Raw genomic sequence first — 16297 nt, 5'->3', positions numbered from 1 at the left:
CCTGCTTCTTGGGCACAACTCTGGCATGAGGCTGGCCTCAAATGAGGGTGTTGCATTTGGGCTTTTAAATCTGCCCAGTCATGCAGTTTAGTGAGTGGACTCAAGTCAAGTTGCCACAAGTCACCCTCCCTATGTCTAAACTTTTGTAGAGCTGTGCCCTTTTGTACACTGTAGGTGCAGTGTAGCAGCTAAGACCTGTGCTACAAAACAGGAAATTCTTGGTTCAGATCTTGCTTCTGCCATTTACTCGTTAGTTGTAGGTGAGCCATTCTGCCTCAGCCCTCTCATCTACAACAGTGTGAGGCAGGTAATGATATTGGTCTGCTCTGCAGGGTGCTTGTAAGGGTTATAACATTTTGCATCATCTCATGCTGCTTGGTGGAAGGTGAGGCAGAGTACCATCTGCTATCACTAGGGAGGAGCATTAACATCACATCCTGACCCCAGTGGCTCTCTTTGTCACAAACAGAAGAGCAGCAATTTTGGGTTCTATTTTTGTAATGCTTTCATCTGTCATGAGCCACTTTGAAGGAAAGGCTGGGTATAAACCTTTAAAACAAATAAAATAAGATTTGTAAAGTGCTTTGAACATTCACAAGTGCTACACACTTGTCAATACAAGTGTCCTGAAGGAAGTACTGGGGTGGAGGGCAATCACAGGATAAAAGTCCAAACCGAATAATTCTTGTAATTCTAGCTGTACCGTTTCCTATTCCAACCTAATGCCATTTTCAGAGAAGAAAATTAACCTGACCCGAAAATATATATATATATTTTTGCAAGTTGCCAACAACCAATATGACCGATATGGAGCTGCTTCCTTCAAAACGAAACACAGCAAATGCCATCATAATTTGCACTGGTTATGTGAACATAAGGTAATCATAAGACACTGGAGTCCTTTACCAATAAAAAAGGATTTAACATAGGTTAAATCAACACCATACATTTAAAATAGACACCGCACCCATTTAAAGCACATGACTTTCTCCCAAGCATCCTGGGAACTGTAGTTGTTAAGGGTGCTGGGAATTGTAGCTCTGCTGAGTAAAGTCTTGAGCTTTAAATATGAGTTGGGTGTGCTTTAAATGTACATTACGGATTTGTCAAGGCTCAGAGTAACCAGAGGAAACTTGTTGCCCACAACAAAGATGGCATCCCTAGGCAATGGTCCTTCCTTATTGGCTAGAGAAAATGAGCCAACCCCCGTTGGACGTTAGAAACTGACAGCTGAAGGTAGCGCCCTTCGCTAAGATGGCGGCCACCGGAAGCTAAAGACAGACATTGCGCTCCCCCTCACACCCCACTCACGGCATTGCATAACACAAGTGAATTTAAAAACAGTTCTCTCATGGTCTACCTGCACTAGTCCAAGTGCAGGTGACCATAAGCCGCTCCTGAACGGCGCTGGCGAGAGGAGAAAGACCCGAGCCGCCATCGTCCCTCCCCAAAATGGCGCCGGCGAGAAACGAAGGCCCGAGTCCCTCCCTAAAATGGCGCCTGTAAGGAAAAAAAAATATGGCCGGATCCCTCCCTAAGATGGCGGCGGCCGGAAGCGGCGGCCTTTCCACTCATATAGTTTCCAGCCGCGACGCCCCGGGTCCAGGAACCAAGCTCGGCGAGGCGGGGCTTGCGCCGCCTGCCGTGGTTGCCTCCCCGTCGAGCTGTATGGGCGGCGGCGGCGGCGACGGAGAAGAGAGGCAGAGAGGACGGAAGAGAAAGGCTCCGCGGTGCGCATGCGCCGATCTCCATGGAGAGACAAGGGGGCGAGAGAGACGGAGGGGAGGCCAGGTAAACAGTCGCCCGCCCGCCCCCCAATCCCACCTCGGGCAGAGGAGGAGGAGGAGGGGATAATCCGGGGGGCGGGCGGGGGACAGGATAGGGTTGGACAGTTGAAGGCTCCGTGGTGCGGGAGGCGGCGGGGGACAGCAATGAGGAGGGGCGCAGGATTGGGCCCGGGGATGGGGTGGACGGGTGGGTGTCTTTCTGGCCTCAGTTTCTCAAGGCGAGGTGGCTCTCTTCAGACGAGACTGGGCGGGGCTTCTCCCACAGCAGCTCCTCCCCATCTCCAGGCCTCTCCCGATATCTCTTGTTTTTTGGGACTTCACACGTGCGAGGCCGCTTTTATTATTATGGGCTCGTGTCTAGCTCAGTTGCACTTGGGGATGTCAAGTGAGCCAAGTCAGTTTGTTTCGTTGGGGCTGCTCTGGGTGTGACTAACGTTTAAGTAAGCAAGCTATTACCACGACGGCTCTTATGATTACTACCGTCATGTTGTTGTGAGTTTCGTCGGCTCCAATCCAAAGGGTGACTAACGCTGGGTGCATGCTTTCTCTCTCTCTCGTTGTTATTATTTGCATTGGTCTGCTCTTGAGGGGGCTATGGTTGAGTGCAGCCCAGTCGTATTACACTACTGCTGTTCCCGTCAACAGTTTTATTGGGTCTATTCTGAATGTGACTAACTTTGGGTGCAAGCTGCTGCTGCTGCTGCTGAATGCAGCACTGCGGACTCTGCGGTGCTTGTCTCAGACCCTCCTTCAAGTGCTTCTCCCCCATAGGATGTCCAGTGGGTGGAATAGGGCTTTTCAGTGGTGGCTCCCTGCTTGTGGAATGCTGTCCCCAGGGCACCAGACAGAAATGTAACTTTTTTTACCTGGGCTTTTGGCCCTTAATTTGAGGGGTTCTAAGTACTTGTGGCTTCTCTTAGTGGCACAGGATCCGTAAGGCCTGCCCTTCATTTTGTATGGATGTGTTTTTTTAATTATTATTTGGTTTGTTGTAACAGGTTTTAATGTTTATACTGTGTTGTAACTCACTTTTGTGAGTAAAGTAGTTAATAAATATAAATATTGTTTATTTTGTTAGCTGCACAACATGGTCCCTAAGTCATCCACAATCAGGTTTTAAAAACATACAAAATATTAGTGTTGCTATACTAATAACAACAGTGAGTAACAATGTATGTGGTGCTATATAATATTTATAGTATTACTGTACAACAACACCTGTGTACTGTGTATAGTATCTTAGAGTTTCATTGGCAAGAATGAGTAGGCCCCTTCCTTCAAGGAGCTTACATATTAGAGTGGAGCAGGAGTAAGAAAGGGATAGGAGCTAGGAGGGCACAGCTTGGGGGACAGGGCATCTGTTTTTCCACGCAAAAGGTCCCTGGTTCACTTCCTGGTCAGTTAAAAGGATTGGATAGCAGACGTCTCTCTGCCTATCCTTGCTGCTGAAGAGAGTAGTGGGCTAGCACAGTGTTCTTCAATCTTAGGCCCCTAGATTTGGTTGGACTATGACTCCCATCATACCAATGGTCATTAGCCATTGGTCAGGAATGATGTATGCTGTAGTAAAACAACATCCTTGATAGAAGGCAGCTTCCTTCTTGTATGAACACAGGAAGGTATGCATCATTCAAGCTTGGTTGCCATCAGCTCGGAGGATCAAAGGAGTGGTGTGACTTGGTGGGTTGTTGCTTTCCTTGGAAAAGCTGCACATCTAACCCCCACCTTGTGATGCAGTGTAAGAAACTGGGATAGAAAAGCTTGGAGCCAAATGGCTTCTGGGACCTGGGTTGTTAATGCATGTTTAATTTGGTGTTTACAATAAAAAATATCGGTACCATACTTCAGTTTTCAAAACACTCTATTGTTAATATCCTTAACGCATTGTCTGTCTTTAACATATACTTTGAGGCTTCAGAGCACTTACATTTCAGTAATCCTTGAGTATCCGCCAGCCGCAAAAACCGGTACCTAGACGTTTTGAGGAGCTCACAAATGGAGAATCGTTAGGTGCAAAATGCGCCTGGTGCCTTACTAATTTCAAGCCCTGGTATGATGTGTATGGAGTCTGATCCCTACACCACCCTGCCTTCTTTAAATATCTGTGTGAGTGTTTATATAGTGCTATCAGTGTATATAGCCCTCTGCAGGGGAGCATAAAATGGGAAAGGTTGCTGGCCTGGTAAGCTTGCAATCTAAAACTTAAAAGTGATAATGGGGTGCAAGAGAAGTGCCTCCTCTCTTTCCGAGTGTGGGGTTGTGTTGAGTGCAGGTCTGAACCATGGTGCCATCACTGTACATGACACTTCATGGAAATGCACATAATACAGTGGTGCCTCGCAAGACGAAATTAATTCGTTCCGCGAGTTTTTTCGTCTTGCGGTTTTTTCGTCTTGCGAAGCACGGTGTCGGAAAAGTTTTGGAAAAGCTTCAAAAATCACCAAAGTCTTCAAAAACCTCAAAAAAGGCTACCACACCGCGTGCTATGAGTTGCTCCTCGAAGTCAAGTCGCAACTGTATTAACGGTTTTAAGAAAAAGGAAACAAACTTGCAAGACGTTTCCGTCTTGCGAAGCAAGCCCATAGGGGAAATCGTCTTGCGAAGCAACTCAAAAAACGAAAAACCCTTTCGTTTTGCGAGTTTTCCGTCTTGCGAGGCATTCGTCTTGCGAGGTACAACTGTATTTAAAAACCCAAGGACTGGATGGGTCCCCAGCCGAAGGACATTGCAAACTAGTAAGTGTTCATATGAGTGGTTAGAGCAATAAGACATTGTCTCCATTGGTTGCTCTGTTCCCTCCCCTCTGGTGCCCGAGGGAGGAAGTTTGTGATGCAAATTGATCCCTATAATTTAATGTACCTTCTCACAGTCCGCACTTGTGGGATGTCAGTAATCTCTATTACTGATTTATTTATACAGTACGAGGGATGCCCATATCTAAGTGGTAGAGCACATGCTTTGCATGCTGTAAAGACCCAGACGTTCCCTCATAGGGCTTGGAAAGACCTGTCTGAAATCTGTCACAGTGGGTGTAGAGCAGGATGAATAAAAGCAAGTTCTTCTTTACACAGCACATAGTTAAACTGTGGAACTCCCTCCCATAGGACACAGTGATGGCTACCAACTTGAATAGTTAAAAGAGGACTGGAAAAATTCTTGCCACAGATACACATGTGGGAGTTATTTCCAGGTTAGGCAGCTGTAAGGTGCTCTACATGGGGCTACCCTTGAGAAAGGTCTGAAATTTGCAATTGGTCCCAGAAAATTAAGAGTGCTGCTGGGAACTTGGTTGCATGATACATCTGTTGCAATGCCTCCCAGTTCGTTGCCTGGCTCAGTACAAGGCACTGGTTTTTACCTTTAAATGCAGGTCCACCCTGTGAACCAGCTTGTGGGGTGGTTTCTGCATCCCTGTGAGGCATGTGGAAACTAAGGACCTGGGATAGAACATCTTCATCAGTGGTGCCCAGGCTGAACATTGGGAGATCCAGCTTTCCACTTAAAGCCTTTTAGTGACATGGAAATTCTTCTAGCTTTTGACTCTTCAGCTTGTTGGTCCTTTTGCTTTTTGCATTAAGGATGGCCAGATTTGTTTGGTGCTTCTGTTCTTAGAATTCTGAGCCGCCCAGGCAATTCCATAATAGTGGAAATAAATGAATATTACAGAGAGCTTTTTTAACCAAAAGCTAAAATCTGAAAGCACTCTGGGGCATTGAAATTAGGGCAAAATTGCTTAGCTTTGGTAATAGCATTATTATTAGTGTGTGAGGAAATGAGGCAGCAGAACGATAGGCATCATCTTCACGAATCTGTGTTTTCCTTCCCAGGGTCTGGATGAAGCAGCTGTGAAGCAGTGGAAGACTAAAAACCCAGGCTGCAGTCTTCTGATGCATAGTGGAGTGAAGAAATGAAGGGGTGAGAGAGAGAGAGGATGCCTCTGAATATATTTTGCTTTCTGGGGGGCGAGCAATGGGGGGTGGCTCTTAGTCTCAGGCCCTGCTTGGGGGCTACCTGGGGGTATCTGCTTTGCTTCAGGGTGCTAGCCACAGGGCTCTTATTATGAGAGTGAGTGAATGGCCCCACAAGTTTCTGAGATAAATTCTGTTTGTAAACAATAGCAGGGCTATTAGGCCTAGTGGCTGATAGTTCTCTTTTCCCCCTGCTCCCAGGATAGTTGCCCTGCCAGGGAGTCCAGCATCCTGGGACCAGAACAAAAGATTCTGGTGAGCCCACAAGCAGGCCTCCCCTCATTCATCCTCAGCCAAAAGGCATATTGCCTCTCTCCTTGAAGGATTGGACAGATTCATGGAGCATAAGGCTATAAATGGCTTCTGGCCAGGAAGGTTATGCTCTGCCTCCATGGTCAGAGCCATAGGAAGGAGGAGTGCTCTTGAGCTCAAGTCCTGCTTGCCTAACCTCCCTCACAGGGTTGTTGGGAGGAGAAAGTGGGGTGGGGGGAAGAACTATGCGCTCCACCTTGAACTCCTTTGAGGAGAAGTGGAATATAGATGTAACAAATACATAAAATAAATTACATTGCACTTTCTGATACTGTTTTTAAATGCTGTAAGCCCCCTTCAGTCCCAACTTGAGAGCAAGGCGAGATATAAACACATTAAATAACATTAGCCTCCAAGGTCTGGTGCATGTGGAGCAGGGTGTCTGCTGAAGGTCTCTTCTAAATAAGGGAGCCCCTCCCTCCTTCTGTAGCTGGCCACCCTCAAGAAAGAAGCAGAAAGGCAGGTGCACACAGCCCAAATACTGTCTCTGGGCTCCTGGGTTCTCTGCTCATGTGCCTTCCTTTTTTCTCTTTCTTGGCAGACAGCAGAAAGCGGTAGAGACGGAAGAGGGCACTGTGCAAATCCAGGAAGGTGAGCACCCAGCCACACCTGCTGCTCTTGCTTCCGGCCTCCCCACCCCCCCATTGCCTCCCACTCCCCAAAAGCTAAACGGTGATCTGCTAGTGGAGATTCCCCTCCACTCCCTTCTAATCTTCTGGGACAGTGCTCCGGTGGTTGTGCGGGTGGGTGGAGAATGTTCCTGCCTGGGCAACGCTTAATGAGCAAATGTGTCCATCTCTCTTCCCTGGGCGGCATCCCCTTCCCTTCTTTCCTTAAGGGGCAGTGGCGACAGGCGAAGATCCCACCAGTGTGGCCATTGCTAGCATTCAATCAGCTGCTACCTTCCCTGATCCCAACATCAAATATGTCTTCCGGACAGAAAATGGGGGCACTCAGGTAAGACACTTAATCGAATTCCCCTCGTGCCGCTGGTTTTGTTTCCTTTGGGGTGGGTTGGTGGGTATGCAGTATAGTGGCTCTGTTATTCCTTGACATTCAGAGGCAGCAGTAGCCCCACAAAAGCCACAAGAAGAGAAAATACTCTTGTGCTTGTCTCCTGCTTGCGGGTTTCTTCACAAGCATTTGGTTGGCCACTGCAAGAACAGGATGTTGGACTAGATGGGCTATTGGCCTGATCCAGTACTGTTATTCTCATGTTCTTCCCACTATCTATTCTCTCTACGTCACCCCTAACTCAGCACACACACCCCATCTCGTTTCCCAGCATTTCTGAAAAATAGGCTAAAACAGCAGGTGTTCATAAAAATGGGGATGGGTCGCCTGTGCTGCCTTGTCCAGTGTGTCCAGAGGTATGTGGAAGACCCCCATCTTTGCTCTGCTGAAGTGCTCCATCCTTCCACCTTCTGGAAGTCCAAGGTGACCAAAGCATAAGGAGACTTAGCACAGGGTGCCTCCCTGTCTCTGGCATGCAGGGACTTGTACCCTCTCAGGCTGGTCCTGCCAGCCCCTTCATTAGCCTGGCCTGTGTGTTCCCCCTTGTATGCATGAGCTGCCTCTTGTGCAAATGCAGTTATGGGGGCATCCCGGGACTGCATCCTGGAGAAAGAGGCCAAGCCAAATGGTTTGCAATGGTCCTGCTAGCTCTTGGGGTTATTTCCAGCAAGGCTCAGGGAAGTGATGGGGGTCTTAATTTTTAAAGAAAAATACCATACTTTTCCGTGTATAAGACTAGGTTTTTTTACTCTAAAATAATGTTAAAAAATGGGGCTCGTCTTATACATGGGGATCATATTCCCCCATTTTCATAAATTTGAGTCCCCCAAAATAGGGGTTGTGTTGTACACAGAAAAATACAGTACATTTGTAAGATCCCAGCCCCTCCTTCAAAATGCTCAGCATGGTGTAGATGTTTCTGCTCCCCTGCACATTTGGGAAGGGCCATAACTCAGTTGTAGAACATGTGCTTTGCATGCAGAAGGTCCCAGATTTAATTCCTGGCTGCATCTGCAGGCAAGGTTGGGAAGGACCCTTGCCTGAAACTCTGAAGAGCAGCTGCTAGTCAGTTTAGGCAGTACAGTCATACCTTGGTTGCCGAACGCTTTGGAACTCGTATGTTTCGGCTCCCGAACGATCAAAAACCGGAAGTGAGTGTTCCGGTTTTGGAACGATTTTCAGAAGCTGAACGTCTGGCATGGCTTCCATGGCTTCTGATTGGCTGCAGGATGTTCCTGCAGCCAATCGGAAGCCATGCCTTGATTTTCAAACAGTTCCAGAAGTCGAATGGACTCCCGGAACGGATTCTGTTTTAGAACCAAGGTACGACTGTACTGAGCTACATGGACCAAATGGCATGACTCAGTGTAAGGCAACTTTCTATGTCCCCCCCTTGCAAGAAAGTAGCTAGGTGAAAGCATGTGTCATAGGCTCACCCAGTCAACCTCATGGTTCAGCAGGACTCTGAACCTGCGTTTTCTGGCTGGAGCTGATGAGGGTTTGGAGGGGGGCAGATTGGCAAAGGCTGTTCCCACCACTAAGCACTTGCTCTGTTAACGATGTCCCCCCTTTGCTCTTTTCACCAGCTGATGTACAGAGTGATTCAGGTAGCTGAGGGGCAGCTGGATGGGCAGACCGAGGGGACTGGGGCCATCAGCGGTTATCCTGCAACGCAGTCCATGACACAGGTGGGTTCTGCTGAGTCAGCGGAGGAAATGGTGACATTGCCAATCTGCTCTATGCAGTCATCCTTTCTGGCTGAGCTGTTAGCTCTGCTCCTCTGGCCCCGGATGGTTTGTGGCTGATGAAACAGGCTCCTTGAGGCTTATGGGCAGGAGGTGGATATTCTGCAGGCACATTCACCCCAATTCTGCAGCTTGAATAACTTAGGTACGGCTGCATGTAGTTAGTGCATTTGCAGCATTCAGCATCTGCTAGTCAATACGTAGGGCCAAAGGGTGATTCCAGGTGGGGCTTAATTCGTAAATGGGTTGTTGAGATCTTGCAAACAGGTCATTGGCAAGAGAAGTTTTTCTTCTTACTGGGTTTTCCCTGGAAATAGTATATCTGAACTAATATAGGGGGTGGGGATACAGGCTGGCATATTTTCGCTGTTTATATTGTGTGGACTCTCAAAATCTTGCAGGCATGTGGCACCCCCAGACCAACAGAAAGAGCCCTCCTGGAAGCACCCAAAGAGTGACAAGGAATCCTTCTTAGCTCCTCCCCTTCCCTTTGGCTTTTCCATAGCTCATAAGGACTGGAAGTTTGTTTCATAAAACCAGGCTGCTGAATATCAAATAACTGCCTCTGCCCCTCACTTCTTGCATCTAAGGTACCTTTGAAGGTATAAGCAGCTCAATCCAGGCAGTTGTGGTGCTGTTGGGGTGTTTGTGAAGGGTATCACTGGATCACGTTCCTCAGTTTTGTTGAATTAATTCAACTAAATAAGTTTTAATTGGATTTTGGAAAACAAATGTACAATTAATCGCTACTGTTTTGAATTTTGTGTGTGTTATCTTCGCCAGTGGGTTGTCCAAACCTCTGTTTTGAATGATGCTTTTATAGAGTATGGTAGAGTGAGACTAGGGATGAGTTTATGAAACCAAGGGGGTGGTTGCCTGAGAAGATTTGGGAACCACTGTGCTAGACTGAAGGTTCTGAACCCTCCTGCGCCGATTTTGCACTTGTGCCTTGGGCTTCAATACAAAAGCAATGTAGGAAGAGCATCTCAAGGGAGGAGCATCCTGAGAGAATAACACCATTGTCTGTCTCTGCCTGAGATGGATACCTGCCCAAGTATTTGTTGAGGTAGATGTATCTGAAGGAGGCTCCTCTCTTCTCCTCCCCCCAGGCTGTCATCCAGGGCGCATTCACCAGCGAAGATGCCGTCGAGACAGAAGCTGCGACTACGGAGACGCACTACACGTACTACCCTGCCACTGCAGTGGCTGACACCAGCACGTCTGCCGGGGCAGGAACCACAGCCACAGCCGTGGTGACGACCCAGAACTCAGATGCCCTTCTTGGGCAAGCGACGCCAACTGGCACAGGTCAGTTGGGTTGGGCTACCTGCGAGACAACTAGAGCCTCCCCTCCCCAGGAGCCTTCTGGCAAGTTCAACTTACTTAGCTCCTTCCCCTGGGAAATGGAGTTGCTCCCACCTCTGGGCTCGCTACAGATTTTCCATATCAAGATGGAGCCGTTTTGGCCATCTCAGGTTGTTCAAATGAATTGGAACGATGTCGCGCATCTAAAACGGTTGTCGCAGAGCACGAGTGGTGAAGATAGGAGTCTAGGTTACACAGGTTGGACACAGATTTCGGGAAACAAGCTCCCATTCCTACAGATCGGGGAAACCCAGTTTCAGATGTGAAGGTGCAACCCAGTCATTTTCATATCCTCACCACCCCTGCTTCTCCCCCCCTTTAGAACTAGGGCAGCTTGGCCACCTGTTTGGTTTCATGACAGTTCCTTCAGAGCTGTGCTGCTCTTCTCTACAACTCTGTCTTGTTTTGAATTGCACAGGGCAGTTTTTTGTCATGATGTCACCACAGGAGGTTCTGCAAAGTGGGACACAGAGGTCCATCGCACCCAGGACACACCCTTACTCACCGTGAGTGCTCTCCTTCCGTCGCATGCCAGTCTCTAAAGTTCCTCTTTTATTCGGGGGTGGGGCACAGTTTCCTTGAGTGTCCAATGGCTTCCCAGCCTGGAAGGGGGGCTGCTGAGGGCCTCCTCCTGTCTCTGGAAATCTGAATGGGAAACCCAGTGCCAAATTGTGTTTTTGACTCCCTCAGGAAGTCTGAAGCTCCACGAACGACCCGAGATGAGAAACGTCGGGCGCAGCACAATGAAGGTGAGTGGGAACTGTTTTGCTAACGAATGTGATCCTTGAATTTAGCCACACTGTTCCATGAGGAGAGGTTGCTTGGAGTGCTGACTGCCTTGCGCTCCTCTGTAGGAGGATCTTATTGCAGGGCATACTGCAGCACTGCAATCTGTTCAGCATCTTGAAGGAGATTGGTCCACATCCCACCATTCTAGTATGCCAGTCATTCTTCCACCTCATGCTCATTTATTGTTTTGTTCGAATTCTTAGTAAGTCTGAGACCCTGTATGTATTGAGATAGATTTGCGCACAACAGAAATGTTTAAGAAGAAGAAAATTCATGTGAAACCAGAGAGTCTTTGTGCCCAGTTCTCCAGCCAGAAAGACTACCAGAGCGGTTTACATACTCAAAACAAGGCAGTCCCTACCCACAGGCTTACAATCTAGAAACACAAGGGAAAGGGAGCAGACTTGGTGGTGTATTCTACATGTGCCATGGCTTCCAAACTAGGCTTGTACTTCTCCATCGTGTTTTCTCTCCTGACCCCCATATATACTATCTTGCTCACAACCTCTTCAGCATACCCTGTTTCTCCCCCTCCTCCACCTCATCTATTATCTTGCCTGGTATGTTCTAAAAAAAGAGAAAGCCTCTAAAGAAATCCTCTAAGGGTGTAAAGATGTCGCTGCATATGCCAGTACATGTTCACATCTCATCCTCCAGGGATTTTATTCTGAGTTCTAAAGTATTTTCAACCCTGGCTAAAATTCTGGAAAAACTAGTAAGGCCTTTTGATGCATTTGAGTTGTGTTCAGTTGCAGGTAATAATCGTCAAGAGGTGGGACCCGGCTGGCCACCTTAAATAGAGAGTTGTGTATGTAGAATGACCAGGCCAGGAGGCAGGTCATTTTGGGCTGGCCAAAAGGCTCTTCTTGAGGAATATCGAGTGCTTTTTCACATAGACCATAGCTAAACTATGGAACTGACTCCTGCAGCAGGCAGTGATGGCCACCAAATTGGATGACTTTAAAAGAGGATTGGACAAATTCATGGAGGAGAAGGCTACGAATGGGTACTCAGCATGAAAGTGATGATGGGAGGCTGTCATGATTTCAAATACCAGTTGCTAGAAACCACAGGAAGGGAGAGTGCTCTTTTGCTTGCAAGTTTCCCCAGAGGCATTTGGTTGGCCACTGTGAGAACAGCATGGTGGACTAGGTGGGCCCTTGGCCTCATCCAGCAGGCTCTGTTTATGATGTTTATCTTTCCATCTCTTCCAGTGGAGCGCAGGCGCAGGGACAAGATCAACAACTGGATTGTGCAGCTGTCTAAGATTATCCCTGACTGTTCCATGGAGAACACCAAGTCTGGGCAGGTAAGGGGGCTTGAACTGGCCTTCTGTAGGAGCAGAGACAGTCTGGGCCCGGTTACAGAAAGGCTCCAGCAGGGTGCCAGCCCTTGACTTCAGGCTCGCTCAGTGTCAGCTACTGCATCTGTGAAGCTGCTTGCCATTCTAATTTCCACAGTGCCCTGGCATGATGCCCTGTTGACTACATCAGGGCTTTCTGGGTAATCTAAAAATGGTGGGCACATCACTGAGGGATCAAAAAGGCCAGAAGGGGCTCTGCCTGAGGGAGCTGACCTGTGCTCAGCACCCTCTCAAACATTCTGCCTACCAAACTTCAACATCTTGTATCCAGAACTCTTCTCTGCACATCAAAGAAATCGTTCATTTTGGCATTTAGTAACCCACGGTGGTGTCCATATCAAGCAGTCTGTTTGCATGTGCATGGATTAAAAAACATATAGGTGCAAAACAGGAGGCGTTGGGTGAAGCAGCAGCCATCAGTTGCTTTGGATGCCTTGTAAAAGCAGACCTGTTTGCCCAGACTTTCCCTGACCCCGGAAGATTGGACCCTGATTTGTGTGTTTCAATCCCTTTAATGCCTTTTAAAATTCCTTTTTACAAGCTTTGCTGCTGCTGCTGCTTTGTTTGTTTTGGGTTGTATTTTTTCTGTTAATTCTGTTGCTTTTCTATTGTTCACAGCTCAAAGCTTTTTAAAACATTAAGTGGTTTCTAAGAGCTTTTGAATAGAATCTTTAAAAAAACGATCCCAGGATCTGTCTTGTCACCCCTATCAGGAGGAGTCCCCTGCTTCCATCTTCACCTGGTCTAGGAATTGTTTGGTTCCCTGGAAACTGTCAGGGGTGTCTTTCCTCTCACACACCTGCCTTAACTTGTCGCAGCACCTGGTTTTAACATTTCTAGGCAGGAGGAGGCAGTTTTCCGGTCTTCAGGGAAACGGCACACTGGAATGGATGGGGGGGGGTTGAAGAGAGAAGGCAGCCATGACCTGCCGAGTGTTCCCACCTGAAGTGTCAGGGGCTGGTACTACCCTGGAGTCTCCCCCCTGGGCCCCCAGCTCAATCACTCACTTTCACTGCAGAGCAAAGGAGGGATCCTCTCCAAAGCTTGTGACTACATCCAGGAGCTGCGGCAGAGCAACATTCGTCTCTCCGAGGAGCTGCAGGGCCTGGACCAGCTACAGATGGACAACGAGGTCTTGCGGCAGCAGGTAAGGCTGGCCAGAAGGGGGGCAGGGTGTGGATGTTTTTCTACCAGAAGGGGAGAAGTAGTGGGGAAGCTCTTTAAGGGGTTGGAACTGGCATGGCAGGGGCTCTTCCAGCAGATTGCATATTGCTTGCAGCGGTGTGTATGTATGTATGTAGGGACGCGGATGGCGCTGTGGGTTAAACCACAGAGCCTAGGGCTTGCTTGCCGGTCGGAAGGTTGGCGGCATGAATCCCTGCGACGGGGTGAGCTCCCGTTGCTCGGTCCCTGCTCCTGCCAACCTAGCAGTTCAAAAGCACGTCAAAGTGCAAGTAGATAAATAGGTACCACTCCAGTGGGAAGGTAAACGGCGTTTCCGTGCGCTGCTCTGGTTCGCCAGAAGCGGCTTAGTCATGCTGGCCACATGACCCAGAAGCTGTATGTCAGCTCCCTCGGCCAATAAAGCGAGATGAGCGCCGCAACCCCAGAGTCGGCCACGACTGGACCTAATGGTCAGGAGTCCCTTTACCTTTATGTATGTGTAGGAATATAGGAAGTTGCCTTGTGTGGAGAGAAACCACTGGTCTTTCTAGCTCAGTATTGTCTACACTGACTGGCAGCGATTTCTGGCAGGCGTTTCTCCTTGGAGATGCTACTGGGCATTGAACGTGAGTCCTTCTCAATGCAGAGCAGATGCTCTCCACTGAGCTGCAGCCCTTCCCTTAGCATCTAGGGACATAGGAAGCTGCCATATACTGAGGCAAATCATTGGTCCATCTAGCTCAGTATTGCCTACGCTGATTGGCAACAGCAGCTCTCAGGCGTTTGAGGCAGAGGATATTCCCAGCCCTGTCTGCAAATTGAACCTGGAGAGGAATGGCAAACCAAGCTGATGGACTATGCCGTAATGGCAAAACTGACAGGAAAACTCACAAACTAAGAGGACAAAAACTCTATAAAAGAATGGGAACAATTTATAAGCTACTTAGGAGACGACTGTAAGCAGATGGAAACATTGGCGGGATTTTGATTTCACTTGTAGTGTAACAATTACCATGGATAATATGGATTGATATAATAGAGTATGGAAGAATTTGCAGTTTTAAATGTTCAAAATGGGACCCCATGGAGAGGGTGGGGGGAAGTCCCGGATTTCGGAGGAATCTATGTATATGGATATATACTTGGATTTTTATAATTTTGTACATGTAAAACCAAATAAAAATGCTTTTTTGAAAAATGATTTCAAATTGAACCTGGGACCTTCTGCATGCAAGGCAAGCGCTCTGCCGCAGAACTGAGGCCCTTCCCTGCTTCCTTTCTCCCTCTGCAGGTTGAAGACCTGAAAAATAAGAACCTGATCTTGCGAGCGCAGCTGCGGCAGCACGGCGTGGAGGTCATCATCAAGGACAGCCACTGATAAGCCACCACTGACCAAGGGCCCTCCTCGCCCTCTTCTTCCTCCTCCGGCACAGCAGCCAACGGGGGTCCTGTGCCTCGCTGGTGCTTCCACGCCAGGCCCCCGTCCTTGTTGTACAGACCCAGTGAGCAGCGCTGTTGCTCCCGGGCCAGGGAGCTGGGCTGGGCTCAGCTCAGGACACTTGCCTCTGCCCAGTGCTCTTCCTCACGGCCCGGGACCTGGCTTGCCTCCTTGAGCTTAGACGCTGCCTCTCGACACAGTCCTCTGTCTTGATACGGCCCTAATCAGTTCCAGGGTCATGACCTTTTCTCTCTTTCTCTCCTCCCTTTGAACAGCACCTCTCACCTGTGCGCTCGACACACCTCCTGCTGTGTCCGTGCATGCGATATTATGTAGACATGTTGCACGTCCCCCCTTTCTCCCTCGTGCCGCCTATAGGCCCTGCCTCCAGAGCACTGCCCATCTCCGGGCACCTTACTCTTTGTGAGCGTGGAGAGCTGAGAGTCTTCCTCTCCCCCAACCCTGCTTTGTGGCTCTCCGGCCCAAACCAGCCAGTAGGAGGAAACCTTTACACCGCAGTGACAGCCTCACACGCGCTTCCCCTTCAAGGCTGGCCACCTAGTTCTGCCTCTGGGCTTCCACTCAAACAGCTGCAGGTCTGATGTGGCCCTCAAAACCCTCCCGAGAGTCTGGGCTTGCACTGAAGACAAGCCTGCCACAGCCTCCCCCTTTCTTTGCTCCACACCCTGGAAGGTGATTTAACGTTGCTCTCTTGCCATGGAAGCTGTTTGCCAAGGAGGTGAGTGTGGGTTGAGAGCAGCAGTAGCTGTTCTCCCATCTCAGGTGATTGGACAACTGGTTGGGGTGATGCTTCTCTCTTTTTTTTGTTTGTTTTCCCCCCTGTTTTTTTTTTTTAAATAAGTCTGGGTTAAAAAAATAAAGTAATGGAAAAGCAGGGGGTTGTTCTGTGTTCTGGCTTGCGGATGAGTGTCAAGTCTCCTCTTGCAGCGGTAGAGAGGACATTGAGTTTGGCCCTGCCAAAATATGGGGCAGTACTGGTGAAGCAGCTGGAGAGATCTCATGCCCTAGAGCACTGGCCTTGAACTGGTGGGTTGGGATATTGAAGAAGGATATTGACAAGTCGGCGCATTTGCGGAAGAGGGCGACCAAACTGATCAAGGTAAGAAAGCCTTGTGAAGAATGGTCAAGGGAGTTTGGGGATGTTCTGCCAGAAGATGAGACCGAGAAGTGATGTGATAGCCATCTTCAAACATCTGAAGGGCTACCAACTGGAATATGGAGGAAGTTTGTGTTCTGCTGCCACTGAGGACAGGACCAAACCAACTGATTCAAATGACAATAAAGATGATTCCGACTAAATATCAGGAGGAACTTTCTGACAAAAGAGCCGC

At 48.6% G+C, this 16297-nt stretch overlaps 1 protein-coding gene across 3 annotated transcripts; it reads left to right on the top strand.

The window, feature by feature from the left end:
- The first annotated feature begins 1631 nt into the window (after positions 1 to 1631).
- USF1 (upstream transcription factor 1) lies at positions 1632 to 15840 on the top strand. 3 transcript variants are annotated; one of them, XM_080984470.1, is made up of 11 exons: positions 1632 to 1791; positions 5615 to 5702; positions 6609 to 6658; positions 6912 to 7024; positions 8668 to 8769; positions 9936 to 10134; positions 10610 to 10697; positions 10882 to 10940; positions 12195 to 12289; positions 13362 to 13490; positions 14799 to 15840. In XM_080984470.1, the coding sequence occupies exons 2-11, from the start codon at positions 5695 to 5697 to the stop codon at positions 14883 to 14885; spliced, it is 930 nt and encodes a 309-aa protein (XP_080840596.1). In that variant the 5' UTR covers positions 1632 to 1791; positions 5615 to 5694; the 3' UTR covers positions 14886 to 15840. The 3 variants fall into 3 exon arrangements, with proteins under 3 accessions (XP_080840596.1, XP_080840594.1, XP_080840595.1); XM_080984468.1 differs by having other exon boundaries at positions 6906 to 7024; XM_080984469.1 differs by lacking the exon at positions 1632 to 1791 and adding an exon at positions 4499 to 4522 and having other exon boundaries at positions 6906 to 7024.
- Positions 15841 to 16297: the final 457 nt, after the last annotated feature.

This window comes from Podarcis pityusensis (genome assembly GCF_964106645.2).
Source record: "Podarcis pityusensis genome assembly, chromosome: 16".
NCBI lineage: Eukaryota > Metazoa > Chordata > Lepidosauria > Squamata > Lacertidae > Podarcis > Podarcis pityusensis.
This window is presented reverse-complemented; position numbering and strand designations above follow the sequence as displayed.